This window comes from Papilio polytes, unplaced genomic scaffold (genome assembly GCF_000836215.1).
Source record: "Papilio polytes unplaced genomic scaffold, Ppol_1.0 DF821511.1, whole genome shotgun sequence".
In the NCBI taxonomy this organism is placed as follows: domain Eukaryota; kingdom Metazoa; phylum Arthropoda; class Insecta; order Lepidoptera; family Papilionidae; genus Papilio; species Papilio polytes.
The window spans coordinates 1771890-1799063 of record NW_013527693.1 but is presented as its reverse complement, the minus strand read 5'-3'; the positions used below and the strand labels follow the sequence as shown (position 1 = coordinate 1799063).

Below are 27174 nucleotides of genomic sequence, written 5' to 3'. Positions count from 1 at the left end.
CGTACACGCCCGCCAGGCACTGCCACCGCTCCAACTGCACATCGGAACACATAATAAATATCTTAACATCTCTTATTTTTTAGCCTTACCAACATAAAAATGAACAAGAAAGAGATATTTTTCCGCAATATGGCGACGGTTGTTATTTTTATGGTGAGGCTTTAAATTATTAGTAGTTTAATAATCAGTATTATATCAGTATTTTTCAGTAACAAATCTCGTAAACTTACATAATTTCAAGCACATATTAATATAATAAAACCGTATTATCAATTTACCACAGATGTGAAAACCTCTAGGGGAGCTAAATCTGCTACTCGAGCGATGCACTCAATGCAATGCTTTAGGAATGTTTGCCATTCTGTCTCGCCCTGGAAAATGCGAACCAATCAGTAACGTTCAAATTAAACATGTTAAAAATATCAGATAAATTAAGCAGAAACTTACATCGTCATCACAAACGTCATTATCGAGATGTTGCAATTGCGCCTTGTTGTGTTGGAATTGTATTTTGTTGAGCACGCCGTTCACAAGCGCCTGCAGAGCTTCCCAATATCTATCAGATTAAATTATTTTTAATATTTCACACAACGAAGCTAAACACAACTGAATTATAAAACGGAACATTCACTTACTTGGCAGTGTCCTCGGGTTTTAGAATGTCAATAAATTGTATCCATATATCTAAACAGTTAACAAAAATAGTACACGTGGGAACCTGAAAGTGAAAAAATAATTTTAATTTATCATATACTTAAAGTTGTACAAAACAAATCAATACTGTATCACAAGTGCTACCTGGAATGTATACTGGAATAAATAAGACAAAAATTCGATAGCATCAAACTCTGGCTCTGCCTCCAGCCTCTTGAAGTGCAATGAGACAAACAGCTTCAGGAACTCTGCCAACTTATTTAAATAGCTAAAAGATAAACATTGATATTACTTTTAACAACATGTGTTATTAATAACATAATATTTAAAAAGGTCCTAATTGTACTAGTTAATTCCATTATTAATCAAAATGTACAAATCAAATAGATTAAAAAAATAAATGTTAAACTTAATTTTTTAACCAACTACAAAAAGGAGGAGTTCTATTCAATTGTTTTTTTTTTCTTAAACATCGATTGTGATTTACGATCCGACTAGCTTTCGAACGCAAATCCGCCGGCCCGGAATTAAAAATAAATAAAAGTGGTTAGCCTATGTGTTCTTCCAGACTATCATCTATGTCTATGCCAAATGTTATCGAGATCCTTTCAGCAGTTTAGGTTACAAACTCTAACAAACATCTGTCTAAACTTTCGCATTTGTAACATTAGTAATGATTCTTTATAAGTTTGCTACGGGAAAGGGTAAAAAATACTTGACAACAGTGTTTTAGTTGTTGTACGTACTCGTGGTGCGCGTGGTAGAGGGGGTGGTGCGCGTGTTGGTGTGTGAGGTGTCTCAGCAGGCGCAGCGAGCAGTGGTGCAGGCGCAGCGCCGTCGCCGCGGAGGAGGGCGGCGCGTACCGCCGGTACAACAGCTCGCACACGCCGCCCAGCCCCGCCAACGCCGCCTCGCCACTCTACATGCATCATCATCATCTCACGAAACCCCTGAGCCACCGACACTTTTACACGTACAGATGCAGAAAGCCCGGTGTTCCACTTTAGAAAAAAATCCTTGTCCATTGCCACAAGACAAGTTCCCCACATCCTATAAATATCTAGATAGCAGAGAGTGGTGCAAACGAAGTATAATAATAATAAGTAACTAGCCGTGTATCACTAACCGACTTCTTTACGTACAGATACTTATATAAACTGCATTATGTTGGTTTTTTTCCGTGTCTTATTTCAAAATGTGCAAACCATTGAAGCTTTAAAGGTGGAACATCGCCGATTTCTCCAACTATACATGATATAACAAAAAACAAACCCACAGCGCAACAAAGAATATAAAAACCCTGACATGGACCTTCAATCGCCTTCTTTATTACATCAGCAGTAAGAATAGGTAATACATACATACATATATTATTCTTTGTTAATTAGTATCAGGTGGTTTGATCTCCCCCACACCCACAATGCCATTATAAGTTTGGGCTCTCTGGCTAATACTGAATGTACACTCTTTATAATGTGTAAAGAAATTAGTTTTATATATTTCTACAAAGTCAAGCTATACTACATTTTATTGTTTGTTTCTAATAGCACAAGTATATAACTTTGATAAAATCAGAGTCTTTAAACAGATGTGTATAGAAACTCATGGATAGTTCTCAAAGTAAGACAACATGGTGCTTAGAGGCATATGCATTGCCAATATGCTAAACCAAAAAATACAAAATTAAAATATACCTACAATTTTATTAATTGGAAAGAAAATACCCAAAAAGTATTCAAGGAAAAGAAACTCTTCTTAAAAAAATGTTTAAAAAGCGATATAAACTCGTAGTGTTTACCTGTGTCTGTGTAGCTATACTGCCCCAGTAAAAGACTGTAGTCACCAATGATGCTGGTACATGGGAAGACAGCGGCAGCCATGAGAATAAATGTTGTAATGTTGTCAAACATTTCACAACTATTTCCATGTTTAGAGCTCTGAAAAACATAGATTTGTTTTAAATACTTATTTATAATTGTAAATAATATTAAACAATACACTGTAACTGATATTTGTGCTTTTAAACTTTTTCCTCTTCTAAAATTGTAAAATGATCTTGTCATTAATATAAATTTTTTTTATTAATGAAACCTTTCCTAAGATTATTTTTAAAATAATACATACTTGTCTGAAGCACATACATCATGTGCATTTGCCAATAAATCTGGTAGAGCAGAAGTTTGTGGGAAGCCACTCGTGGGTGACGGTGGAGGATTTGACTGGCCTTCTTTTTGCGCATTTTTTTCCAGTATATCTAAAAAGAAGATAAAACACATGTACATCAAAAAAACTAAAAAATATCTTTTGTAATTATTACATGTAACACTTACCACTAAGAGCTGAAAGCATTTGTGGCATTCCTTTCAACATCAAGCGCTCCAGTTGCGTGCGGCGGGTGGAGGGAAGCAGCACACCGGTATCACGAACTGCGCCTAGTTCCTCACTTGCAGTCTGCGCTAGGATTAGACCCAGCACGCAACGGTGACCATCACTTCTTAACAGCTACAAATGTGGTTAAAAACGTAATTCTTACTCATATTATAATTGTACAAGTTTTGATGGATGGATGTTTGCTAAAAGGTATTTCCAAAATCCAGAACTTAATTGGGAATAACACATAGGTTACTTATCACAATATTTTTTAGTTCCGCACAGACAAAGTCAGGAGCAAAAGTTAGTAACATAAGAGGCAAAGTGTAAAAAATGTAAAAGATGATTGTTGTGTTTGATTAGACTAATTTTATTTGACTTTTGAGTTACTAAACATGTGTTATACAATATGTAACTATTTTTATGTTGAATAATTAATCCTTAATGTATTATTTAGTATACCTCAACAATATTGCTAAAGAAGTCAGGGTAATCATGGGGCCAGTCATATCTAGCAATAGCAATCATAAGAGCAGCTAGTTTGTTCCTAATGAAGTACAGCATCACTTCATGCTTAGCCATTAGTTCATTCCATAGCGTCAGCCGTATTTCTGTTCTCTCATTTTCAGACAGACCAAACCACAGTTTGTTTATAATATTCTGAAACCAATAGTAGTATTAAGTCTTTATATTATATTATATTATTATTGAAAAATCCAAATTGTTTATTTTTGGTAAGTGCAAACAAAACAATAAGTTAACAAGCAACATGGCAACATATTTTTGGAATACATAACAAAATACTATAGATATAAATAGAATAAAATAGACTAATGACCTAGTTAACAGTGTTTACAATTTCTTACCTCCAAAGTAGTTAAAATAAACATTTGCACATATTGGTTCTGAGACTTTTGGAGAAATAACAAGCAATGTTTCCAAGAACCCCTACCATTGGAAAAATTTTCAAGCATGCTCTCTATTTCTCTTTTCCGAAAATTATTTGTAGATGGTGCAAAAAACTCACACATCAACATCTCTAATGAGGCCAATGCCTCATCAACCCCGAAATTATCCTGCAATTATTATATTGAGGAATTAGAAACATCGTATTTGTTAATTACAAATAATTTTACAATAAATTGTTTTTCACATACTTACCATGATTATATGTGTATGTATTCAAATTATAAATCACATATTTATACAGACTACTTATTAGTTTTAGAAAGTAACTGTTATAATTATAATTTCCTTTTCCTTTTAGAGAGTATTTCTCAAAATAATAAATGTAGTTGAGAAATCAAAAGCAAACCGAAGTAACCTGACATATTTTTTTATTTTTTTTTTTTACATTGACACAAATATGACAGATTACTAACTCGTGTTGCCTGTTGCCAATTTTTTTAATTTTTAAAAGTGAGGCAAGTCGTTTTTTTTTCACATTGAGGAAAAAGTCTTTATTCTTCGAAAATAACCAATTAAAAAAAAACTCATCAAAGAAAGATGTGCTAGCAAATCGAATTATCGTTTTTTCAAAATATATTACTTTAGTATAAATTTTATGGGATAACAAGTATAAGCGGTAAAATTACTTGTCAAAAGTAGAATTAAAAATATAAAATGTCACTATCATTTGACATATTGTATTGATTATTTATTGATTCATGTTTGTAATATTTAGTTAATTATTGAATGAATAACGTAACTCGAATCATAATTTAATTAAAAACAATGGAGTCAGAGCCAGTACAGTCTTCTGAGTTGCAAGCTATGACTGAAGATACAACCAAAACTTCCAACGAACAAGAACTTCCACAATCGACGATTCCTCCAATAAACACTGAAAACGAGCCAGAGACTGGATCAAATGTTGCTGTTGTTAAAGATCCCCAAAAACCGTCCCCTAAAAAGCCTAAAAAACGTAAACCTAAGGTTCCTCGTGATGTAACAGCACCGAGGCAGCCGCTTACAGGTAACCAAATTAAGGAAATGTAATGTTTTTTTTATATTTCAAACATAGCTGAGGCCAGTAATTGTTAAATGTTTATCTGTAAAAAATGTGGAAATGATAAAAAGCCAAAGCTTAATGTTGCAGGGTATGTAAGGTTTCTAAATGAGCGCAGGGATCAATTGAGAGCTGAACAACCAGAACTGGGTTTTGCAGAGCTGACGAGACAGTTGGCTAGTGAATGGAGTAAATTACCCACAGAGGAGAAACAACATTACCTTGATGCTGCAGATCAGGATAAAGAAAGGTAAGATTTCAAAAAAGGTGTTTTAATAAAACATAAGATGTAAAAATTAAAAATCTTCCCTCCTTTTCTAGATATATCAAAGAATGGGCCGAATATAAGAAAACAGATGCATATAAAGAATTCCATAAACAGCAAATGGAACAAAAAGATCCTGTGATTGCTACTAAAAAAATTAAAAACAATCTGCCTACTGAACCAACCCAACAGAATGTACCTACAGGTAGAGTATAAAAAAAGATATAGTAACTAGGAGATAGAGTACTTTTTTCAAGTTTGAAATAATTTTATAGGAGCACCTCAACCTGCTGTTGAACTAACTGCACCACCACAAAATATTCCTGTTGTTCAAACAAGACAGCCAACTCCACCACGGCCTAGACCATGCATTACTCCTGCAATGGTAAGTTCGAGCTTAGTTCTAGAATTAAAATAATTTTCTGTATTTTCTAATTTCCTGCTTTAGATAACTTTTACTTATAATTTTCGGTTAAAGTTTACAGACAAAAATAATTTATGTTTCAATTTAAAAAAATAATATTTTTTCAAAGGTAGATGATTTGAATGCTGGTGATACAGATATACCTATATTTACGGATCAATTTCTTCAACACAATAAACTGAGGGAATCAGAACTGAGGCAGCTGAGGAAAGCAAACTCTGATTATGAACAACAGGTGAGCATTGTCATACTGGTCTAATGTACCTCAGTTGTAAATGTTGTCTTGATAACTTTCTCACTTCATAATGTTATACTTGATTTCATTTAGTGGACCTTAGTCAGGCAAATACTTAGATATTGGTTTGAATTTGTAGTGAATTGAATTATATTTTTAAATAACAAATAACATAGCATTGTTGGCATAGTTGTTAAGTGTTTTACTAACACAGTCCATCTTACTAATATTATAAATGCAAAAGTTTAGATGGATGGATGGATGTTTGTTAGCGTTTGTAGCCTAAACGGCTGAACGGAACTCCATGAAATTTAGCACAGGTTTAGAGCATAGTCTGGAAGAACACATAGGCTACTTTTTATCCCGGGAATAGTTACGATTCCCATGGGATTAATTTATTTAGTTTTTTAATGTTCACTTGATCATTCTGCAACGGTCCAACATATCTTATTGAAATTTGGCACATATATAAAACAAAGTCTGGAGTACATATGAAATAAGCTTCATCCCAGAGAAATGTCCGGTTCCCGAGGGATATGTAGCTTTTTGTAATTTATATAGTTCGTATGTTTTCTAATACCACGCGGACGAAGTCGCGGGCAACAGCTCGTAATCTATATATCCAGGGTTAATACCTGCATTATTCAAATCTTTTATGTATATTTATTTGATGTTTTTATAGTAAAATAATATATTCTAATGCCACTTGTCTGCAAAGAAATTAAAAGATTTGTGTAAACTCAACAACCCTGGGCCAGAATGGTTAACTATAGTCGAGGGACTGCTAATTTAAAGTAGATTTTGAACCATCCAGGGACATCTGATGGGAACTTAATGTTTAATTACACTTATATTGTGTACATTTTGATTATTGGCATGAAAAACAGCAAAAATTAAACCAGTTAATTCACCTGCTTTGTAAAATCCTCTAGAATGCAATACTTCAAAGACACGCCGAGGAAGTGAGCGCGGCGACGACGCGATTGCGCGCGGAGACCACAGCGGCGGCGGAGCGCACAGCGGCTCTGGTTGCGCATCGGCGGGCCCTCGTCGCAGCCCTTGTGCATGCGTTGCACTCACTCGCACTACCTCTACCAAGTACTAAAATCTATTTCAATAAGTTATCATTGATGTCTTTTTGGTAAAAATTAATATCATGTCAACATAGAACAAAAAATGATTTCATATGCATTTGTGTTAACTTAATAGAAACAAAGGAAGGACAGTTAGACTATTATTTTTCATATTGAATGCTTTTAACACCTAAGTCTTTGCCCCCTTGGTTGTCCTTTTTTTTGTATTCTTAATATTTCTAATGTTTTACAGATGGTGCAAGTGGTGCAACAGAAGCGAATATTGAAGAATACATGGATAAATTGCATGCTTTAGTGACAGAAAATAAGAATAATCCAATTGTAAAACAAGCTCGTGATATATTAACTAGAGTGGATCTGCCAATTACATAAGTGTATTTTGACTTAAATAAATAAAATTGCTTTCAAAAAATTGTTTTTTTTTTTATTTTCAATGTATTTATATTAATAAAATACTTTCTATAACGCAATATATAATATAAAATTAGATGGATGAAAAATAAAATAAAACAGAGGTATTTGACACTTTATTTACGCAAATATACTTAACCTACTTAAATCTTCAAATAATACATTTTCTACTAAAACAACTCTAGTAAATCTTAACCACTTTGTAATATTCTTTATTGAGAATTTCTAGATCCATATTTTGTTCAAATATACTGTAAATGTTGCCTCCTCCCATTAAGTAAATGTGAATCAATGAGATAATTTAAAATAATATAACTTTTCAGACATAAAATATTAATTATTTGCAGTTATTATCTTTTAACAAGTAGAAGTATATTTTATTTACTGCTTCCTCTAAGAAAATACTAGAGTGTATATATTGATTATTGACCCTTATTACAATAATGATTAAGCCACTAACATAGTTATAACACAAAACTTTGTATACCAGAGTTGGGATGTGTTTCCCAGACCCAAAATTTAATGTCAATTAATATAAGAAAAAATCTTGCTATAATTGTTGTCCCACAAATAAAATTATATAAAAACGTTACATAGTATTTTCAGTACTGTAACATCACAAAATATTTCTTTAGTATCATAAGGTGGCTAGTAAGTAGCCACCTAAATCACCGAAGTGGCGAAGTGACCACTTCCCAAAGACATCTGTAAAAGTTGATGCATTGCTTACCTTTATCTAAACTGATATATAGCTATACGATTATAATAAAGCATAAACATGCACTTTGTTTTGTATGTTGTCAGCCATCACAGTATTTTTAGTAAAACTCCTTGCACTTATGACACACTATAGACAATATATTGTCACACTACTTAGGAGAATATTGGAAAGGATTGTCATGCAAAAAAGGCATAAAAACTACAAGCCAATGGCAGCAAAGAAGCAACATTGTTTGGAAACAGTAATTGTTAGCCAATATCTTCATTGTTGTTTATCCATTTATATTTTGACATTGAGTATGGAATGGAATGTATATAATAACATAAAAATTTTATAAAACTGTTAACAAACATCCTAATAGTGAGTATCCACTGCAAATAACCTGTACAAACTTTTTATCAACCCTTTCATTCTTTGAAAAATAAGAAACAGAGAAAATTGCTTTTTTTTTTTGTTAAAAATAAAAAGATGTTTCTTGATTTCTTTGAAAATTAAGTTAATGTTTGCGCAGAACATAAATGCAAGTTTGCAAAAGGCATTGAACAGCACTTAGCTCAAAGTCAAAGGTTTTAGACATTTTAAAATGAAAAGCCTGATACAGATGTTTTGGGAGTGGAAATAAAATCATGACATTATCAAATTTCAATCAGATTCAAAATCATATTCACATTTAATTGATTCAATTTCTTCTGTGTTGCTGGTTGCATTTGGATCATACTTGTGTAATTTAATCCTCCATAATTTAATCTGTGCATCCCATGACCTACGACTGTATTTTGTATATTTATCTGGTGTTTTTGGATCATCTTTTCCACGTGTTTCTCTGAAATTCAAATATAGATTAAAAAATCAATTCATGCATCAACACAATCATAATTTACTTGCATTTACAATCATAATATCCAAATACACTTACAGGGGCACTTCTTTAATATAGTTATGATAACCAACTGTATTCTTTCCATAATCAATTTGTTTTTGCCGTCTCTGGAGTACAGTTGAATCGGTTTCTACATCAGTAGTTTTTCCAGTTTTACTATAAAAATTTGTATGGTTAGTGACTTTTTATTAGTTTTATATTGAACATTGTGTTGAATATTGGTTGTAAAAATAAAATACGATACAAACCTAGGCTTGCCATCTTCGCTTTTGCTGTTTGGTTTAAACCGTTTTTTAACAGTTAAATTTTCTGAACTATCCTCAGACATTTTACCTTTCGTCGCTTTACGAACTGAAAATAGTAAAGAAGTTAGGGATTCTACCTGGTGTAAATTACATATTTATAAAACAAGCTTTAGACGTACCAAACGAATTAGGTTCAAAGTTATCTTGTCTTACATTTTGTGAGCTCATTATATTTATCAAGGATATTTATTACATTTTAGGAAATACTACACAAATACGACATTAATGTGTCTATAAGCTTAATTGAGCTTGTTAATAAAACATAGTATTTAGGAATTATTCGAAATGTTACGGAAAAGCATGTTCAGCGTTCCACAAACAACGCGCGAAATTTTGTTATTTTGACATTTGTCTTGACAGATGACAGCATCAAATTCATTAACAAAGAGCGTAAATTAAATAGAAGAGACAATGACATTTATTTATAAACTAGCTGTTGTCCACGACTTCGTCCGTGTGCAGTTTAGAAGTTCAAAACTTACGTTCGTTCTTTTTTTCAACCTGTTACCTAAAGTATTAACTTAGTAGTAATCTACATAATAACAGATATCTACTGATGCAAGATTCCAAATTTCTAAGCCGGGTAGTTTGTGCGTTGATTTTTCGGTTACATCTTCTAAAGTATTACTCCAATTTAGATAGTGCAAAGGACAATTTTGTTCTATATTAAATTCTCCCGATACTAAACGCTTTTATTTTGATAAGGATTAATATTGAAACCAATAAAACAACGACGAAAATAGCGTACGGTTTTTAATTCAATATGTGAAGAAAAAAAGTGATTAGAGTAAGAAAACCGTTAAAGATAGATATATGCCATCGCGGACTTTTCTGTAGAACTTTTTGAGATCTACAATACTTTGATACCTTTTTATAAACCTCCAACTGTTTAAGCAGCCTAAGCTCAGAAAAGTTAAAATTTTGTGATTTCTTAACATCGGGGTCCAGAAATGTTACGTTTATTAATAGTTCCTCAACGTTAGTAATAAAATATAGCCTATGTTACTCACAGATAAAATACCTTTCTAATGGTGAAAAAGGTTTTAAAATCGGCCCAGTAGTTTTTGCCGGAATCAAATACATAAAAAAATCCAAAATTTCTTGTTTATAATATAAGTAAATAAGTCGAATATTCCTGTATTTATACTTACCAGAATTATTTTATGTATACAAATAAATTAGGGTATAAGAAAACAATGATTACTTCCAATTATTCTTAATATATTGCAATATTTGATGTATACCCTCCTTTCCAGCACTGCCATTAAGATATTCCATTTCAAGTACTACTGTTTTTGCTTTATTACTAACTTTAAGAATTCCCTCCAATATTGCCTTTTCAGTGTATCTATTAGTTGCAGTGTCCATATTATCTAGCAATGCTATTCCACAAGCTGCTTCTATATCCATGGTTTCGTCATGTACATTTAGTTTTTCATCAATGGTTAAATCTGAAGTACTTGTTTCACATTCTTCTTGATTTTCTAATTTTTGCTTTTTAGACACATTTCCTTCTAATTTCTTTAACAGTCTCCTTTTACGTCTTTGATTTGTCCATGTGTTTGTTTTTGCATTAAAGTTTAGTACCGATTCATTTCGCCTTTTCGTAATAATTTTGTATTGAATTTTCAGGCCTTCAAACAACTGTTGAATTTTTTCAGTAGTATGTTCTACATCATAAGGTAGATTTGGTATTTCAGGCATAACAAATGTTATTGGAGTACTTTTTTTCCTAGGCTTGTCTCTTGGCGGTACTGAAAAAATATTTCTTCTTGATTAACAAATATGAATCTCTCAAATTAATTTCATAGTAGTGAAACAAAACAGCGAATAACAAACACCAACAAGTCAATTATTTATTTAGCGTTTATTTTTGTATGTAAAACCAATTTTAAGAATACTGTAGTGTATATGTGGGTATGCCAATAATAATGTATTGTCAGTATTACTAATAGTAAAACAGTCCAGTACCAACCGCCGTTTCATTAACACACCAACATTACAAATACATTTTTAATTTTCAAACAACAATGTTCTAATTAGTAGTTTTAAAGAATACTCTTACCTAAATTGTATAGATCATAGTCTTGATAAGTCCAAGCTATACCCCAACGTGTAACACGGCCTTGGCAAAATTCTGTAGTTGTATGTTTAATTCCCTCAGCTTTAAGATCCAGCAAAAGTTCTTTCATATTGTATTTGTGTCCAATCATTGTGGTAAATATACTATAAGAAATATATAAAATAGCATTTACAGTTTATTTTAGTATTACCAAATGTAAAAGTGAATAACATTTTGAAATAAAACACCAAGTAAAGTGAAACATCATTCTTACAGAATATGATTTTTGTATTTGGCACTTTCTTTGATCAACTTTCTACAGAATTCCAACTCTCCACCTTCAGTAATCAGCTCTTGGGGTGATCCGGTAAATGCATTTTTAGGAGGTGGTCTATAACAATAACATGTTTTATGATCATACATTCACTAGAAGACAGAAATACAGAAATTAACAATTTCCAGTAATATAGTGGAAATTGTTCACAATACATAATTATTAGTTAAGAATGATATTTGAGTCAAGTACCCTCAGGTTATCCAATATGAAAATTCATGCAGAGAAAACCATTTTACTAATATGGCCTTGTGGCAAAAAAAACCACACTTGTGTGTGAAATAGTAGCTGCATACTATAAGATATTCAATTACTGAAAGTTTGGTGGATACATTTAATTAATTGGTGCTTACCTAGCAGGACTTCGTGATTCCAGAACCTCTTGTACATTGCTATAAAATGGAGGATTGCACATACAAAAGTCAAATCTTAGATCATTGTCTTCAAGAAACAAATATTCAACCAGCGATGCAGTTGTATTTTTCTTTACTGTAATTTATAATTTTGAACTGAAATAATCTTTTTATTAATCTATTAAGATGTATTATGAGATTATATATAACATTCTTACAAGTATTAGACATTTAGTTAATTTTCACTATTTTACATACATTTAATTAGACATTGTAAGTCATTTCTTTCAACATTGTCTAAGGCCATTTTTATACTATCCTCATCCTTTTCCGTGCCAACCATATGCCATTTGTTTTTCTTAGCTGCTAGTAATGGGTATATAGCACAAGCTCCTGTACCTGAAGTGTATTAAACAAACAAGTAAAACAAATTTCCTTAAGTTAATCAATCTAACTAAATACGTACATATACTTTAATTTAGTACTGAAAACACTTGTCATATTGATAAAAAGATAGTTATTTTTTACATACCTATGTCTAAACCCGAAGGATGTTCCTTGTGAATGGATATCATTAAATCTTCAACCCATAAAATATAATTAAGTCGCAGTGGAAGTGTCGGCACCAATCTATCTTCCGGTATAATAACATCCAAATCAAAGTCAGATTTCAATAAGCACTTAGTCAAGATTCTTAACGCCCGCGTATCTTTAAAGTCAATGCTAACTTTACCTGTAACATCCTGAAGAAATGAAAATAATTATTACAAGGAAACTGTAATATTAAACTCATGTTGTAAAAGATTTTTGCACCATTTTAGCAATTGTCGAGAAATCTTCAAAGTCTTTGAATAATTTAACAAAATCTGGGGGTGTTCTGTACGTATTTCTTGGGTGCATGAACTTATTTAATGCCATTTTTTATAACTTTGTGGATACTCGTTTATTATAATTGTTTAAACGCCTTAATTTTCAAGCAAAATCTTAAACAAATTGAAATATTTCAATCGTTTGGTTTTATTTGACATTGACATCGTAACGAACACAAAACAAAACAAGCAGACATGGCAAAGAGTACGCTAGATTTTGTTTGTTAGTAAAATGGCTGACTAGTAGAGAGAGGTGTTTAAATTTAATTTTCTTTTATCTACTTATTAAATCTGCAATATTTTTCTCAACTGGGAAAACTAAATCTGTTGAATTACTTTCCCATCCTTTACCTACTCTTTGAGTTGTTTCTTCAGTTTCCTCTTCTCTTCTAGTCTTTGTTTCCTTTTAGCCACCATTTTGTCGTTAAGAGAGGGACGAGTTGGCTGTTCTTTTGTTTTAACAATCTTGATTATTTTCAATAAAAAGTACATTTATAATTACAAGTGTCCATAATACATAATTATTAAAATGGTTGATAGAATTGATATGGCTTTGGACGACATAATAAAAGCAAATAAAAAAGGCAGAGGAGGTGGCGGAGCAGGCCGAAAATTTGAAGTGAAAAAACCAGGTCGTGGTGCAGGAGGTAGTTTTCGAAGTAATCGCGCCGGAGGTGTTTTACGAGGCAGAAATCGTGGAGGAGTAACCAAGTCAACTAATTACACAAGGGTAAATGAAAATACTTGACGGTCTTGAAATTGCAAATGGCGGACAAATGTGGAAAATGGCGCGTCGAATGCATGGCGTATTTATCATCTAGCAACGTAAAGCTGGAAACTTGCGGCAACTGCATACAATTTTGCCCTCCTTAATGTCGTTTTAACTAAGTCGAATTTGTTGTTGAACTAGTTCGTCAAATATAAATATTTCCGCTGTAATATTTTAGTTGAATGTGTACGGTATTCTAATTTTATTAGCGTACGTTATACATGTAGTAGATCCTTGAACTATCCTGGATCTTACACTGCACGATAATAAAGAACCCTGTTGTGTGATTTCAATGAATCTTTGGAGGTGCCAAACGACTTCACCTGAAAGCTATATGAAATCCTTCTGAAAGATGTTAAGAAAATGGAGTTTTCAACATCTACTCTTGTTTGGAGCACTTTGCTTCAAATTGCAGTCACCATGGACAACTAACACGGGTGTGATCGTGTTACTTCACGTGTGGGACATCATGTGTTCAAAAATTGCAGTACTAGTGTTTGTGTGAAAGTGATAGTCCTTACAAGCAAAGCAATATTGCGTTGTTTGTACCACATATGTCTTATATTTTATTCTTGCCATGCTGTAATTCTGTAACTTTATTGATTAGGACATGTACAACTAATGTTTGCCATGTAATTTGAGTGTATATACTCAGAGGCATCAGGTGGCCAGTTGGCATGATCTATGAAGGAAAAACTATTTCAGGGTGATGTAAACAGCACTTGGAAACATGATATGTTCAATGACATCAATGAAAGGAAGATTCAGAGGAATGCACCTCTGACCACAGGCCCCACAAAACTTTTAGTTTCAAATTTGGATTTTGGGGTCTCAGACTCTGATATTCAAGAACTATTCTCAGAATTTGGCATTCTCAAAAGTGCCGCTGTACACTATGACAGATCTGGTAGATCATTAGGTAAGCATAACTTTTGGTCAATATGTCTTTATTTCTTCTCAATTAATGGTTGTACAATAAAAGTAACAAATCCCCAGCAAATCAACAACAGTAATCACTGTTTTCTTCTGTTTTTTTAATATGTTTTTTGTACAGGTACTGCTGATGTGGTGTTTGAAAGAAGAGCTGATGCGTTGAAGGCAATGAAACAGTATAATGGGGTCCCACTTGATGGCCGCGCCATGAACATACAGTTGGCCACATCGGAAATCACAACATTTAGAACTGAAGAAAGAAGTAGACCTGTAGGGGGTGTGGGAGGTGGTGCACCACCTAGACGCAATATAAACAGGGGTTGGTATTTTTTCTTTCTTAAAAAGTAGTTTACAAGGCATGTTGCAGTTGCTACACTTAAAATTTGACTGATCCAACTGATATTTCAACTATCAACTTGCTTTATGGCATATTTTTGTAGTTATATTATTTATATCATAGTATTTATTATAGTTATGCTATGATTAATGTAGCCCATATTGAATTTGTATTGAACATTGTTGTATTTGACATGTTTAAGGTGGTGGTGCCAATCGCAGTCCAGGAGGGCAGCGAGGTGGCGCAAGACGCGGTGGCCGTGGTGGGGGCACAGGCGGTGGAGCACCGCGAGGCAAGAAACCTGTACCGACAATTGAACAACTTGATGCTGAATTAGATGCCTATGTCAAAGAAATCAAGTGACATTTGTTTTTAGAATAATTAGATTATTTTGTGAAAAAATATATGTGATTAGTTCTTACAAATAAGTGACGAAGATTTAATTTTTTTATTCAAAACTTGTCTGACACTCTAAGCAAAAGCAGAAAATGGTAAATGAAAATAAAATGTTGACCTACAAAATATTTCTCTTATTTAACCTTTTTTTATATTGTAAGGTGGCAAATGAGCAAGTGGCTATCTGAATCTGCTAAAATAGCTTAACAATCACTGCCCATGTCTGGATGGCTTTCTGCAATTGTAGATGTGTTCCCCATCCTGAAATGATGGAGGAGGAGACTCACATAAAAAGGATATTTTCCCTTCCTGTGTGTCTCCACTGTTAAATCCACTTTCCCTTCCCATCCCTTTCTCAGAATAAAAGGTTGGAAAGGGGCGAAAACGAAACGCGGAATTGTTTCTACTTCACGCTTGTCTTCTGTGTGGTCGTGGTATTCCACTGTGCGAGCTGGCTCATTGGTGTGAAGATATTAAAGCAGACTTTAGCACTGTTGACCTACTTTGACACTTAGAGGATGTCTTGAGCAAGTGACTTATCCGATACTAATCTGCATAAAATCGCAGTGTCTGTAATATCAATTGAAAAATTCCACGTTTAGAGAAGTTATGATGTTTTTGCATTGTTTGATCTCATTACGTCAGAAAAATTGAGATTAAACATTTTTATCCTGGTAACTTTTGCCACGAGAATTGAGTTTGGCAGATGTCACACCGAACTTATTCTTTGTTATAAGTCCCGACTCTTACCTATATGCTCTTGAATAAGTGTAATCTTTCTAGAGAAATCTAATACAACTTATAAAACACTAGTATCGTAAGCCGGCAAGCCGTGAAAATGAATTCAGGTTTGTGTTTGTATCTAAACGTTTTCAAGCGTTTAAAACTTTGGTTTAAAATATTGATATAGAATAAATAAACAAGATATGAACTTTAAAAAGAAATTCTTCTTTACATTTTTCGTCAAACCAAGACTTTAGAGTTTGAAGTGAAATAAAATTTGAAATGGTTCTAAAATTGCAAAGTACAAACGCTACAAATGTAGAGTCAACTTTACAACGTTTTTCTAGTTTTTAAATAAAACTGATGTTTAAAATGTAGTAACAAGTAAAGTAACATATAGAATTTTTTATCAACAAGCAATATTCCATTTAAGACTTTCACTTTTTGCAGACCCTACATCAGATGATGATTCCAGCAGCGATGTCAGCTCAATACCTGCAAAACGTGCAAGGGCTGATACTTATGGAGCATCATCCACCACATCACATGGTTCAAGTGAGATTCTTCTGAGTTTTAGAATGTTCCACTGCAAAGTAGCTTCAAAATAAATTTTAAATAAATCCTTCATCTTCTTACTTAAATTCTTTCAGTTCTACCAGATTCTGATGATGATGATGATGATGATGAAACTCCAGATTCATATGATCATTCTCAAGCTACTGGAAAGGAACATATGAAAATGAATTTAAACCACACAGCAGAGCAGAGCCCAGAAGGCAATTTAAGATTAAGTAGGAGCAGCTTGAGTGAGAATTGTTCATCTCCTAATGATGATTATAGACCTGGATTTGATAGTGTTGATACTGATAATGAGAATGCTGATGGAAGGCCAAGTTTTCAAAGTTCCAATGAAAATGCTTTCTATAACAAAAATTCTGAACATTCAGAAATGATTGATAGTGGACCATACTCGGAGAAGTCAAAACGGATGATGAGCAATATGGGTTTCAAACCTGGTAAAGGTTTAGGTAAATTTGAACATGGTAGAGTGGAGCCCATAGAGGCATCAACTCAAAAGGGTAAAAGAGGTCTGGGTTTTCAAGCCTCAGCTGTTGGAGAAGCACCTAAAGATTTTAAATGGTCACCTGATACTGCTCCCCCTCCTACAGCTGCGGAAGAAGTAGTAAGTCTTTAATTCACAACTTAAGTTAAAGTTGAGAAGTAGCTTTTTTTTTAAATTTCACAATTCTAGCTTTGGATGCCATCATCGCTATCTGAGCCCCTTTCTGGTGCTGACTTACAAGAATGGTTACAAATTGGTCCCAAAAAGTTGACAATTGAAGATGAAACAAATTTTGTAGATCCGGGCATCTTGCAAGGCATTTTGAAATCTAAGGTATAATTTATATCCATTTATTTTGTCATCATATTTGTTAATTAATAATTTTGCCATTGTAACTAATTGGAAATTTCAGACTATTTTTGATACCTTGGATGACGAAGATTTTAGACATGCACGTTTCCGTAGTAATCCATATGAAACGATAGGCGCCGTAATCTTTTTGAACCGCGCTGCTGTTAAGATGGCCAACATGGATGCGGTATTTGATTTCATGTTCACAAAACCAACAAAACAGACAGGTGAACCAGCAGTTGGCAACAATGATTTGCTGTATTTTGCTGATGTTTGTGCCGGTCCTGGAGGTTTCTCTGAGTATGTTTTGTACCGAAAAGGCTGGCGCGCAAAAGGTAGCATCTTTTTTGCATTGCATAAAATGAACATGTATACAATATATATAAACTAATATAATACCATATAGTATATAATGCCATGAGATGTCTCTTAAACAGTACATAGGCACATGTTTTTTTTTTTTAACAAAAAGATACAAGGAGAATTTATTGTTATGACATATCTTGGGATTGAGATGCAGATTATTATTTAGTGTCTATGATCATAATGCAATGCATGTTGATTTATAAGACTGGGAAAAAAAATTGTAACAAAAAATAAAATGTGAATATTGTTTTGCAAAGGTCCGTGGCATCAGTGATGAACCAAATAATGTACCATGTGATTGTGTGTAAGTCTTATATGTAGTAAGACATTTTAGTTTTTAGAAACAAAGCAAATCTATTTAACATGTTGAATATAATATAAATTAGATATATAAGGGATAATTGTACTGTAAACTATTCATAGATTTTTCAAACATTTAAATTCAATATGTTGTCAGTTTTGAAATCACTTAATATAAATAGGTTGTAAAATGAGACCAGAGAAAATGGCTAATAGATATGTTTTGAACAATTTCATTAATCATAACTTTTAGATTTTTTATTTAAAATTAGTAACAACCAAAGTTGATATTGCTGGTCATTACTTCATTATTTGGTGGTTTTATCATAAGTTTTCATTGCCTAAGACACCCATATTTTTTTTTTTTCAATAAAATTTCCTTATTGTTTTGTTAAATATAATGTTTTGGCGATAAGAACTCTTGGTAAATATGTCATAAGGTTGTTGATGTACATCAGATTATGTTTTGATGGAAATACTTCAGTGGACCATTCAGTAGTTAAACAAGTCCAAGTATATTCTGATAGTAATTTTTTTTTAAATCATTTTTTTTCAAATTATCTGTGTTTTAGGATTCGGGTTTACGTTAAAAGGTCAGAATGATTTTAAACTTTCGGATTTTTACGCCGGTACATCTGAGACGTTCAATCCTTATTATGGCGTTAAAGAGGACGGTAATGTTTTCGATCCAGCTAATCTCACGTCCCTGAAAGATTTTGTCCTGAGCCAAACGGATGACCAAGGCGTACATTTTCTTATGGCTGATGGTGTAAGTCAAGGTTTTTTGTAATAAAACATTTTTTAAATAACTTCAGACAGACCATCTAATTTTGGACCCAGTGTTGGATTTATGCTCATTCCATTGTTACTTTTTGTAGTCTAATGGCTTCACGGATTTTAAAGAATGAGATATCATTTGATTTGAATTTTTCTCAGTCAAATTTGATGATTCTTTAAAAATCATATGATGCTTATAACATTTTCCAGGGATTTTCAGTAGAAGGTCAAGAGAACATACAGGAGATACTCTCTAAGCAACTCTACTTGTGCCAATGCCTAGCCGCATTGATGCTCGTCCGTACTGGCGGTAATTTTGTGGTGAAATTGTTCGATGTGTTTACACTATTCAGCGTTAGCCTTATTTACATGATGTACAGATGTTTTGAAAAAGGTAAAAAAAAAATTATATTTCGACTTTTAGTTATACTATCAAGTTTCATATGTTTTATTTTTTTTTATTCACAAATAAATTACCACAAGCTAAGTTACTACTGTTGCAATTATTTCAACAAGGTTTTCACATAAATAAATTATTTTAGTGTCTATTCACAAGCCGGTTACTTCAAGGCCTGCTAATTCGGAGAGATATTTGGTGTGTAAGTGGAAGAGGCTGGGCACAGAGTCAGTGGAGCAACATCTGTTCTCAGTGAACTCTAAACTGTGGCGGGGAATGGACAAGGAGAGTGATATCACCTCGCTCGTGCCCCTCACGGTGCTACAGGAAGACACGGACTTCTGTCAATACATTTACAAAAGCAACTGCATGTCCGTACTTCATACAAGTAACTCCTTTCCTTTATATTTATGTAGACTTTGTTATATTCCAAGGATTATTCGTGTTTTCAATTGTTATTATAGACTGTATTCTTGTAATCGATGCTAATATTTTAAAGAGAAAAGATCTGTATTTTTGTATTATTGAATAAACTCAAAAACTACTGGCCCAATACCAAAAGTTCTCATATCATTGAAAAACTACGGTTTTAGTATCAGTGACTAACATACACTATATTTATTGTTATTATTTAATTTCACGCAGATGAAGTCGCAATCAATTTTTATATATAGTGACTCATTGTTGTTTTATTGACAGACTTGGTAAAAACCAAATTGAAAACCTGCTCAAAATCGCTGCATTCAGCAAAGATAAAAATTTAGTGGAACAAAGCCAAGCGACTATGAGAACAGAATGTTTGAGCTTGTGGCAAGTAAGTTTCTATAAAGTGTTTTTATAATTTCTCTGACAATTTTTTTTAAGTATTTATAAATTGAATAGTAATACATAGCATCTATTAAATTAGTGAACTGGTTTATGTAATGTTACTTAATATTATAAATTCGTAAGCTTGGACGGATGTTTGTTAGTGTTTGTAGAGGTTACTCCAGAATAATACATAGGCTATTTATTTTTATTGTAATTTCACGCGGTCTGATTTCACTATTTTTAGTTGCCGGATAAAGTGAGGACTCAGCCAGAGAGATTGAACCCCGATGAGACAATGACGAGAATACTGAGTGGCATGGACAAGCGCACGTCGGACGCACACAACGCGCATTCCTTCAAAACCGTGGTGTTTTCCAAACAGCCGGCGTACCTGGAGAAGATCTCCGATTTAGGAATATTGAGGAATGTCTATGACTGGCATTTCACAGTTTTGAGCAGCGGAAAAAACAGTAACGACACCAAAATGTTTTTAGGTGATTTTTTTCGGTTTTATGTAATTTCGCTTTTCGTTGTTATGTAAGCTTCGATATATTTAATTATTTTAAATAAAACGCTTTTTGTTTTTCTTTGGCTTTCTGAAGTTGAAAGTGATATTTAAATATTCACTAAAATATTTCTTTTCTTAATTTTAGGCTGTGGAGGTAAACGGGTATTTCAATTGGATAAAACAGGTTGGAGAAATCTTGGTGATTTGCAGACCTGTATAACTTTACCTCCGAAAACACTTTTTTATGGTGAGGTGAGATGGTCTGCATTGTATTAAACTATATTTATTCAATCAAATAAAATAATTGATAAAAATATTGTATCGTCTCAACATAGGTGGGAACAGAACAGGGCGATAATGAAACTAATCTAGTTACAACATTTATTTTTGCTTAAAAATAATTGCAATTGATATATATTTTTTTAGCTTGTGAAGGAGTACTGTGGACAAGGACTTAATCAATATTTCAATAAAGCAATTCATGTTATTGACGCTTTGATGCTTGGTGGTATTGACATTTCACATATGTCATTAACGGACAGGTATGTATTGTGACCATTGAGGATAAATAAATAAATGGACTTATGTTGCCACAAAAAAAACTACATAGACATACATAAAACCCTAGAGCTAGTAAAAAAAAAGAAATGTAGCAAAAGGTGGCCAGCTCAGCTAATGCAGGGACGGCACTGGCAGTTACTGCGCTGGTTTTCAGCTGGCCCCTTTACACAAATATTAACACATCAATAGAGTGACAACATAGACAAAAATAAAAATATAAATAGATAATACATTAAGGTATTTCTTCTTTAAAGACGACAATTTCTTTTTTAAAGACTAGGTAATAATTTTAAAAGATACTTTTAAATAGAAAAAAAATAACATACAGGTTCAAACTTAAATTATAATTGAGTGTGCATACCAAACTGCTACATAGTAGTTAATAAGTGAGGTGATAAATCAAAGTAATAGCATAGTGACTGGTCTTATTTATTTCAAAACTTGATTTGTAATTCCAAAAGAAATCTTTTACACTTTTTTGTATTACATCCAATATGAAGTTAATGGTTCAGGTCAACTAAGTATTAAATGTTGCATAATTTTATGTTTTTAGAATAAATCAATGTAATTTATTCTGCACTGCTATAGAAAAGCATTCTGGGGATTTGGAAAAGCATTCTAGCGATGTAGCACTGCGGTGTAAGCGATTCTTTAATATGGAAAACTTTTCATCAGCTGTGTGCAATTTGGAATATAGGACTATGAAAAGAGGAATGAAAGTTGTCTCAACCAAGGTACCAATGAGAATTAGTGGCAAAGAGAAATACTTTGTCGTAGGTTCTGTGCTGTTTATGAAAGAGATCAGAGGTGAGCTATGAGACATACAAGTATTAAAAATTGCTAAAACCATGTTTAATAGTCTATACATATACATTTCTATAGATTATCATACATACATAAAACTTTCATCATACTACTAAAGTTAATGTTTTTAGACCCCTGGATCGCTCAAATATCTAAAAGCAGGCAATGTAAGTATTATTACAAAATGGGAAAGGATCGAGTACCAAAGAGCGATTATCATCTGGTAGGTGAGGCATGCTTGGACATGTTATCCGCGTATGCCACTCGAGTCTTGTGGCCTTGGGAAGAAGCTGCCATTCCGATATTCGAAGGACAACCGAAAGTCGGAATTTCAAAGGTTGACATGGAGGAATATATTTCCAAAAATATTACAAGATAATGAACATAAATAGCACATAACTATGAAATAAAATTCAAGCATCGTTTTATTCACTTTTTTTATTAATAACCCAAAATCGAGAATTTTATTCAATTTAAAACATATTGAGCACTGAGCACAGAACACTTTTTCACTTCTGTATTGACTGATATGGAATCGCAGTTTGCTTTTTTGCTATCGTGAATGCTAAGGGAAAGAAGACGAGAACCCTCAACCTGATGTAACAGACTTTATATTGTTAAAATACTTTTTTTCACAAGTAGACAGCTGTTTAAATCTTTTGTCTTAAATTCTTTTGGAGATTTTTTATCTGTTGAATTTTCTAATCTGAGTGTGGTTGACATTTGGACCCATTTATGTGACATACGTCAAAGTCACAACACAACCTTATCGTAATTTCGGCGCGAAGTGGAATTTATATTTTATGTTATTGTTTTAATCCGAATCCAATATAATTGTAATTGTGATCAAAAGTACTGATTTATTGAGGTGTAGTCTCAAAGCTGCAAAATTTCAAGCATAATGACCGTGGGAGAAACAGGAAAAAATTTACCATGGTTAGCACCTATATTATTTAAAAAACCGGCATATATTTTCCACGTAATTTTTTATAATATCTCATCGTCAAATCTCTTTAAACAGGGTAGAAAAGTACAGGCCGTCAAAGTTAGAAGACTTGGTATCACACGATGATATAATAAAGACAAGTAAGTATTTTTTTTTAAACGAAATGGACGATTTGTAGTCATTGATAATAACATAGTTTTTGTTTTCGTTAGTTGGTCAATTTATGAAAGAAAATCAACTGCCACATCTTTTATTTTATGGACCACCGGGTACAGGGAAGACATCAACAATTTTAGCTTGCGCCAGACAAATGTATACCCCACAGCAATTTAATTCTATGGTAAGAAGTTTTTTATTTTACGTAACGTAACGTAATGCAAATCACTAATAAACTACATTTATTAAGGAGTTCCTAATAGCTCATCTTAACTGTTCTAATATGTTGGTATCACTGTAAGTTGACTTAAGGCTATGAATATTGTGGCATTCAAGGTGTTGACATGGTGCGGTAAACACATGTCCATACATGCTTGGTTTTTCTTAAGTTGTTTAAAATGTACCTCTAAATTTCAGGTACTTGAATTAAATGCATCTGATGATAGAGGTATAGGAATTGTAAGAGGACAAATTCTTAGCTTTGCTTCAACAAGAACCATATTCAAGGCGGGTCCCAAGTTAATTATATTAGATGAAGCTGATGCAATGACAAATGATGCACAAAATGCTCTGAGAAGAAGTAAGTTTTTTTCTTTCTTTTCTATTGACATGATTGACATTATATTGAGCATAAGTCTATTTACTCTATTTAGGCTGAGTGGTTGCTATGGATATGATAAATGAAAACATAAAAGAAAGTAATAAGGATTTATTGAATTCTTTAATTATTTTATCTGTTTTGTAAATCAAGTTATATGTTTTTGTGAAATTTATTTCCTTTCATTTGAATTATTAAAATGAAAGTGACCACACAATGTCTGATATTGAGGATGATCAGTTTCACCGCAAGACAGTTAAAATCACAATTCTCGGGGAACCTTTTACTGGAAAAGTAAGTAAATAGTTCTAATTATACCATAAATTTAAGCTTTGTAGAGAAAATGTAGTAGTTTTTGTTTTAGAGCAGTCTATGTCAACGTTATTTGAGTAATAGCCCTCGAGCACCAGGTGGCACAACCCATGGAGCTGAAGTACTTGCTGGACAGTGTCTAGGCCTTCGCCCTCCCGTGCCACTGCATTTGTGTGATGTTGCAGGCAACAGTCTCTCTACTGGAATGCTTCGAAACTACTTGTATGCGTCCGATGTTAGCATTTGAATTGGGTTTTATACTTATTTATTAAGTTATTAAAAATAAAATCAACATCATATTTCGAAACTTTACCTTTATCTCATAAGCATTAACAATTTCAGCTAGTGCTATTTGTTTATGATTTGACAAATTTACAAAGCTTTGAAAAGTTAAATGTATGGATAGAGAAAGTTAAAGAGATTTTTGAACAAGAACCAAAGAAACCTTTAATGGCTTTGTTTGGTAACAAATCGGATTTAGAACATCAGAGAGCTGTTCGATTTTCATGTGTTAAGAAATTTGCTTCAAAGTATTTATTGGAACATTTCAAAGGATCTGCCAGAACTGGAGAAATGGTAAAGATATTATATTATCCAATACTTTGTTATTCTGGTTGTAAAAAACATTAAAAGCATTTTTTCAGGTAAACTATGCATTCACAAATCTAATTGCTCGAGTACTGGGGTTGCCAGTACAAAGTTCTCCAGTAGCAATTCCCTCAAAGTCAGAAAATGAGTTGGAACTACCCAACAGTCCAGCTCAAACGGATGGTGTATCAACATCGCCCTTAATAATGAATAGAAAAACTCTAAGAAAAATACAAAGAAAGGCTTCGTCGTCTGTCTGTTCTGTTCAATGATAATAAATTTTATAATTCGTACAATGGTCATTTTATTATATTTTCGCATAAAATAATTGATTTGTCATCTTTATAGGTGTTTAAAACACCTATATCTTGAACCTTTGGATATTAGTAATTTAAATAATATATTATATATTTAACGGTTATCTATACTATTATTTTATATAATAAAGCGTAAACACACACTTCTTTGTTGCCTAAGATGTTAGCAATAACAGCATATTTTTGAATAATTCTTTTTTAATAAAAAGCCCTATACTTGCGTCACGCTTTACGCTATATATTTTAACGCCATTAAACTTAGGGGGTAAATATTTTGGATAAAAAGCTTAATGTGGGAATAAGACCATAAGTTGCTGCCAACATCAAGGAAGCAAGGTTGTCATCATGCCATGTCATTTTGACATTTATAATTAACTAGCTGTTCCCATGCGCCTTCATCCGTATAAAATTATGAAAATTTTATTTTATTGTTTACATTTGTCAAACTATCAATTAAAATGGATGGATGAAGTCGCACGGGAACAGCTAGTCTATAATAATATCATAAAGAGGAAAACTTTGTTTGATTGTAATGAATACGCTCAAATACTACTGAATCGATTTTAAAAGTTCTTTCACCGTTAGAAAGGTAATTTATATGTGAGTAAGATAATCTATTTTTTTTTTCATTTCTTTATTATTATTTTTAAACTGTACCCGGACGGAGTTGCGGGCAAAAGCTAGTTAAATATATAGAATTAAAAGGGAAAGAATTAAAAATATTTTCAATTACAATTTGTAGTGTTTCGACAAAGTAATAGACATACTTTGAATGTTGTCCTATCTGTCTACTTTTACCACACCATGAATAAACAAGTTTTGTATGTTAAGACAAAATATTACTGATTTTTATCGCAATCGGTTATTATATTGTTGATTGGTTTTCAGTAATAGAGAAGTACACGGACAACGTGCGTTTCTGTATAATCTGCAACTATCTCGGCAAGATAATACCGGCGCTGCAGTCGCGGTGCACTCGCTTCAGGTTCGCGCCGCTGCAGCACGCACAGATCGTACCGAGGCTACGGGATATCGTTGAAAAGGAGAAGTAAACGAATTTACTGTTCTTTTTGCGTCGATGAATTATTTCAGACGGGATATAAATCTCAGTTTTTATCTACGAATATATTTAGTTGTTATGTAAATATTACTTTAGATATTTTACTAATATAATTCTAAAGTTAGAATGGATGGATGTATGTTTTAAACTACCAAAACGGATCAACAGATCTAAAAATTGTCAAAGATTTAAAGCATATTCTGAACGGACACAAGGCTACTTATTGTTTTTTTAATTATCGCGTGGATGGAGGCACGGGGCAAAACTAGTTTTTATACAGCACAATCACAGAGTAAAATGTTTTACAGTGTAAAAATATCAGAGGATGGTATCCAGGCGCTACTGGAGTTGTCTGGGGGCGACATGCGCAAGGTGCTGAACACGCTGCAGAGCACGTGGCTGTCGGCGCGTGACGTCACCGAGGACACCGTCTACACGTGCGTGGGACACCCGCTGCGCGCGGACGTCGACACCGTGCTCACACGGCTCTTGAACGAGGACGACTTCGGGGTATGCTTTAAATGTATCCTTTTTAGAACTAGTCTACACTCACGTTTACTTAGTCCGTTATCGGTACTGTTATGTTTCAAACTCATCAGGGTTCCTTTAGTGTCAACCCAGTCGGTTTAGATTCGCTGTCAAGTTATAACTTCCTCTATTATTCAAAGACTGTTGGACTATATCTTCTTGATGTTCCTTAATACAATAACAGTCATTCAAGATTTGAAAATATTAAAAGGGTTAGCACTTGGCGATATCTTAACAGAGATACATACAAAAATTCAAAGGGGTGAGTAAAATATTATTATAATCATATAACCCAAAAAAAAATATCATATGTAGTTTGTTAATCGTATTATCTCTATGACGCTATTATTACTTCCGTTTTACGAGTGTTTATGTTTAGTGAAATTCCCGCCGGAGGTGCTGATGTCGCTAGTGATCAAGATGGCGGAGAGCGAAGCGCGGCTGGCGAGCGGCTGTAGCGAGCGCATCGAGCTGGCCGCGCTCATCGCCGCCTTCCATCTCGCCAGGCAACAGATAGATATCGATGCCATAGCAAACTCTTGATTGTTTTCACTTAAATCAATAAATGTTTACTTTTTCTTTTGTTTGT

General features: G+C 33.2%; 8 protein-coding genes across 8 annotated transcripts in view; 5 read left to right on the top strand and 3 right to left on the bottom strand.

Annotated features, from left to right (window-relative positions):
- The window catches only part of LOC106108433 (exportin-6), a 7990-nt gene extending 3626 nt beyond the window's left edge, over positions 1-4364 (bottom strand). Inside the window, exons 1-12 of the mRNA XM_013289598.1 lie at positions 4186-4364; positions 3891-4100; positions 3487-3684; positions 2985-3156; positions 2779-2908; positions 2453-2591; positions 1401-1573; positions 799-922; positions 636-718; positions 448-556; positions 279-371; positions 6-34 (exon numbers count right to left, since the gene is read on the bottom strand). Of these exons, the coding sequence (XP_013145052.1) occupies positions 6-34; positions 279-371; positions 448-556; positions 636-718; positions 799-922; positions 1401-1573; positions 2453-2591; positions 2779-2908; positions 2985-3156; positions 3487-3684; positions 3891-4100; positions 4186-4188 (1463 nt within the window). The 5' untranslated portion in view covers positions 4189-4364. The remainder of the gene's footprint in view (positions 1-5; positions 35-278; positions 372-447; positions 557-635; positions 719-798; positions 923-1400; positions 1574-2452; positions 2592-2778; positions 2909-2984; positions 3157-3486; positions 3685-3890; positions 4101-4185) is intronic.
- Positions 4365-4663: 299 nt separating this feature from the next.
- On the top strand, positions 4664-7462 carry LOC106108469 (high mobility group protein 20A). The gene is made up of 7 exons (XM_013289636.1): positions 4664-4999; positions 5123-5282; positions 5354-5502; positions 5573-5682; positions 5831-5956; positions 6889-7054; positions 7283-7462. Exons 1-7 carry the CDS (start codon positions 4759-4761, stop codon positions 7420-7422), a joined length of 1092 nt encoding a protein of 363 aa, XP_013145090.1. The 5' UTR covers positions 4664-4758; the 3' UTR covers positions 7423-7462.
- A 100-nt stretch (positions 7463-7562) lies between these two features.
- Positions 7563-9703, bottom strand: LOC106108461 (histone RNA hairpin-binding protein). The gene is made up of 4 exons (XM_013289627.1): positions 9487-9703; positions 9311-9413; positions 9099-9218; positions 7563-9005 (listed from the first exon to the last, which is right to left on the bottom strand). Exons 1-4 carry the CDS (start codon positions 9533-9535, stop codon positions 8825-8827), a joined length of 453 nt encoding a protein of 150 aa, XP_013145081.1. The 5' UTR covers positions 9536-9703; the 3' UTR covers positions 7563-8824.
- Positions 9704-10544: 841 nt separating this feature from the next.
- On the bottom strand, positions 10545-13156 carry LOC106108468 (methyltransferase-like protein 16). Its single transcript, XM_013289635.1, has 7 exons — positions 12930-13156; positions 12649-12859; positions 12375-12515; positions 12117-12252; positions 11704-11820; positions 11433-11593; positions 10545-11121 (listed from the first exon to the last, which is right to left on the bottom strand). Exons 1-7 carry the CDS (start codon positions 13032-13034, stop codon positions 10568-10570), a joined length of 1425 nt encoding a protein of 474 aa, XP_013145089.1. The 5' UTR covers positions 13035-13156; the 3' UTR covers positions 10545-10567.
- Positions 13157-13389: 233 nt separating this feature from the next.
- LOC106108453 (THO complex subunit 4) lies at positions 13390-15542 on the top strand. The gene is made up of 4 exons (XM_013289618.1): positions 13390-13715; positions 14460-14673; positions 14809-15006; positions 15227-15542. The coding sequence occupies exons 1-4, from the start codon at positions 13515-13517 to the stop codon at positions 15385-15387; spliced, it is 774 nt and encodes a 257-aa protein (XP_013145072.1). The 5' UTR covers positions 13390-13514; the 3' UTR covers positions 15388-15542.
- Positions 15543-16150: 608 nt separating this feature from the next.
- Positions 16151-22508, top strand: LOC106108525 (cap-specific mRNA (nucleoside-2'-O-)-methyltransferase 1). The gene is made up of 14 exons (XM_013289709.1): positions 16151-16268; positions 16594-16698; positions 16794-17326; positions 17396-17539; positions 17619-17892; positions 18796-18992; positions 19211-19394; positions 19543-19768; positions 20097-20211; positions 20452-20701; positions 20861-20967; positions 21142-21257; positions 21830-22083; positions 22212-22508. The coding sequence occupies exons 1-14, from the start codon at positions 16259-16261 to the stop codon at positions 22457-22459; spliced, it is 2763 nt and encodes a 920-aa protein (XP_013145163.1). The 5' UTR covers positions 16151-16258; the 3' UTR covers positions 22460-22508.
- Positions 22509-22749: 241 nt separating this feature from the next.
- Positions 22750-27164, top strand: LOC106108529 (replication factor C subunit 5). The gene is made up of 8 exons (XM_013289716.1): positions 22750-23016; positions 23102-23166; positions 23239-23366; positions 23600-23762; positions 25886-26045; positions 26366-26580; positions 26770-26847; positions 26965-27164. The coding sequence occupies exons 1-8, from the start codon at positions 22982-22984 to the stop codon at positions 27126-27128; spliced, it is 1008 nt and encodes a 335-aa protein (XP_013145170.1). The 5' UTR covers positions 22750-22981; the 3' UTR covers positions 27129-27164.
- On the top strand, positions 23925-25048 carry LOC106108530 (ras-related protein Rab-28-like). Its single transcript, XM_013289717.1, has 4 exons — positions 23925-24074; positions 24145-24327; positions 24435-24668; positions 24737-25048. Exons 1-4 carry the CDS (start codon positions 23997-23999, stop codon positions 24950-24952), a joined length of 711 nt encoding a protein of 236 aa, XP_013145171.1. The 5' UTR covers positions 23925-23996; the 3' UTR covers positions 24953-25048.
- Positions 27165-27174: the final 10 nt, after the last annotated feature.

Bases quoted from the DNA above. Each gene is read 5' to 3' on its own strand.
- LOC106108468 (XM_013289635.1), bottom strand. From the start codon at position 13,034: ATGGCATTAAATAAGTTCATGCACCCAAGAAATACGTACAGAACACCC. The intron at 11,821-12,116 runs GTAAGCACCAAT...TTATTGTTATAG, and splicing joins GAATCACGAAGTCCTGCTAG to ACCACCTCCTAAAAATGCAT. The intron at 11,122-11,432 runs GTAAGAGTATTC...ATATTTTTTCAG, and splicing joins CTATGATCTATACAATTTAG to TACCGCCAAGAGACAAGCCT.
- LOC106108469 (XM_013289636.1), top strand. From the start codon at position 4,759: ATGGAGTCAGAGCCAGTACAGTCTTCTGAGTTGCAAGCTATGACTGAA. The intron at 5,503-5,572 runs GTAGAGTATAAA...ATAATTTTATAG, and splicing joins CCAACAGAATGTACCTACAG to GAGCACCTCAACCTGCTGTT. The intron at 5,683-5,830 runs GTAAGTTCGAGC...ATTTTTTCAAAG, and splicing joins CATGCATTACTCCTGCAATG to GTAGATGATTTGAATGCTGG.
- LOC106108529 (XM_013289716.1), top strand. From the start codon at position 22,982: ATGACCGTGGGAGAAACAGGAAAAAATTTACCATG. The intron at 23,367-23,599 runs GTAAGAAGTTTT...TCTAAATTTCAG, and splicing joins CACAGCAATTTAATTCTATG to GTACTTGAATTAAATGCATC. The intron at 23,763-25,885 runs GTAAGTTTTTTT...ATTGGTTTTCAG, and splicing joins ACAAAATGCTCTGAGAAGAA to TAATAGAGAAGTACACGGAC.
- LOC106108461 (XM_013289627.1), bottom strand. From the start codon at position 9,535: ATGAGCTCACAAAATGTAAGACAAGATAACTTTGAACCTAATTCGTTT. The intron at 9,414-9,486 runs GTACGTCTAAAG...TACTATTTTCAG, and splicing joins CTTTGAACCTAATTCGTTTG to TTCGTAAAGCGACGAAAGGT. The intron at 9,219-9,310 runs GTTTGTATCGTA...AAATTTTTATAG, and splicing joins AGCGAAGATGGCAAGCCTAG to TAAAACTGGAAAAACTACTG.
- LOC106108525 (XM_013289709.1), top strand. The intron at 17,327-17,395 runs GTAAGTCTTTAA...TCACAATTCTAG, and splicing joins CTACAGCTGCGGAAGAAGTA to CTTTGGATGCCATCATCGCT. The intron at 19,769-20,096 runs GTCCGTACTTCA...TTTTATTGACAG, and splicing joins ATTTACAAAAGCAACTGCAT to ACTTGGTAAAAACCAAATTG.
- LOC106108530 (XM_013289717.1), top strand. From the start codon at position 23,997: ATGTCTGATATTGAGGATGATCAGTTTCACCGCAAGACAGTTAAAATC. The intron at 24,075-24,144 runs GTAAGTAAATAG...TTTTTGTTTTAG, and splicing joins GGGAACCTTTTACTGGAAAA to AGCAGTCTATGTCAACGTTA. The intron at 24,328-24,434 runs GTTAGCATTTGA...TAACAATTTCAG, and splicing joins ACTACTTGTATGCGTCCGAT to CTAGTGCTATTTGTTTATGA.
- LOC106108453 (XM_013289618.1), top strand. From the start codon at position 13,515: ATGGTTGATAGAATTGATATGGCTTTGGACGACATAATAAAAGCAAAT. The intron at 14,674-14,808 runs GTAAGCATAACT...TTTTTTGTACAG, and splicing joins CAGATCTGGTAGATCATTAG to GTACTGCTGATGTGGTGTTT. The intron at 15,007-15,226 runs GTTGGTATTTTT...GACATGTTTAAG, and splicing joins TAGACGCAATATAAACAGGG to GTGGTGGTGCCAATCGCAGT.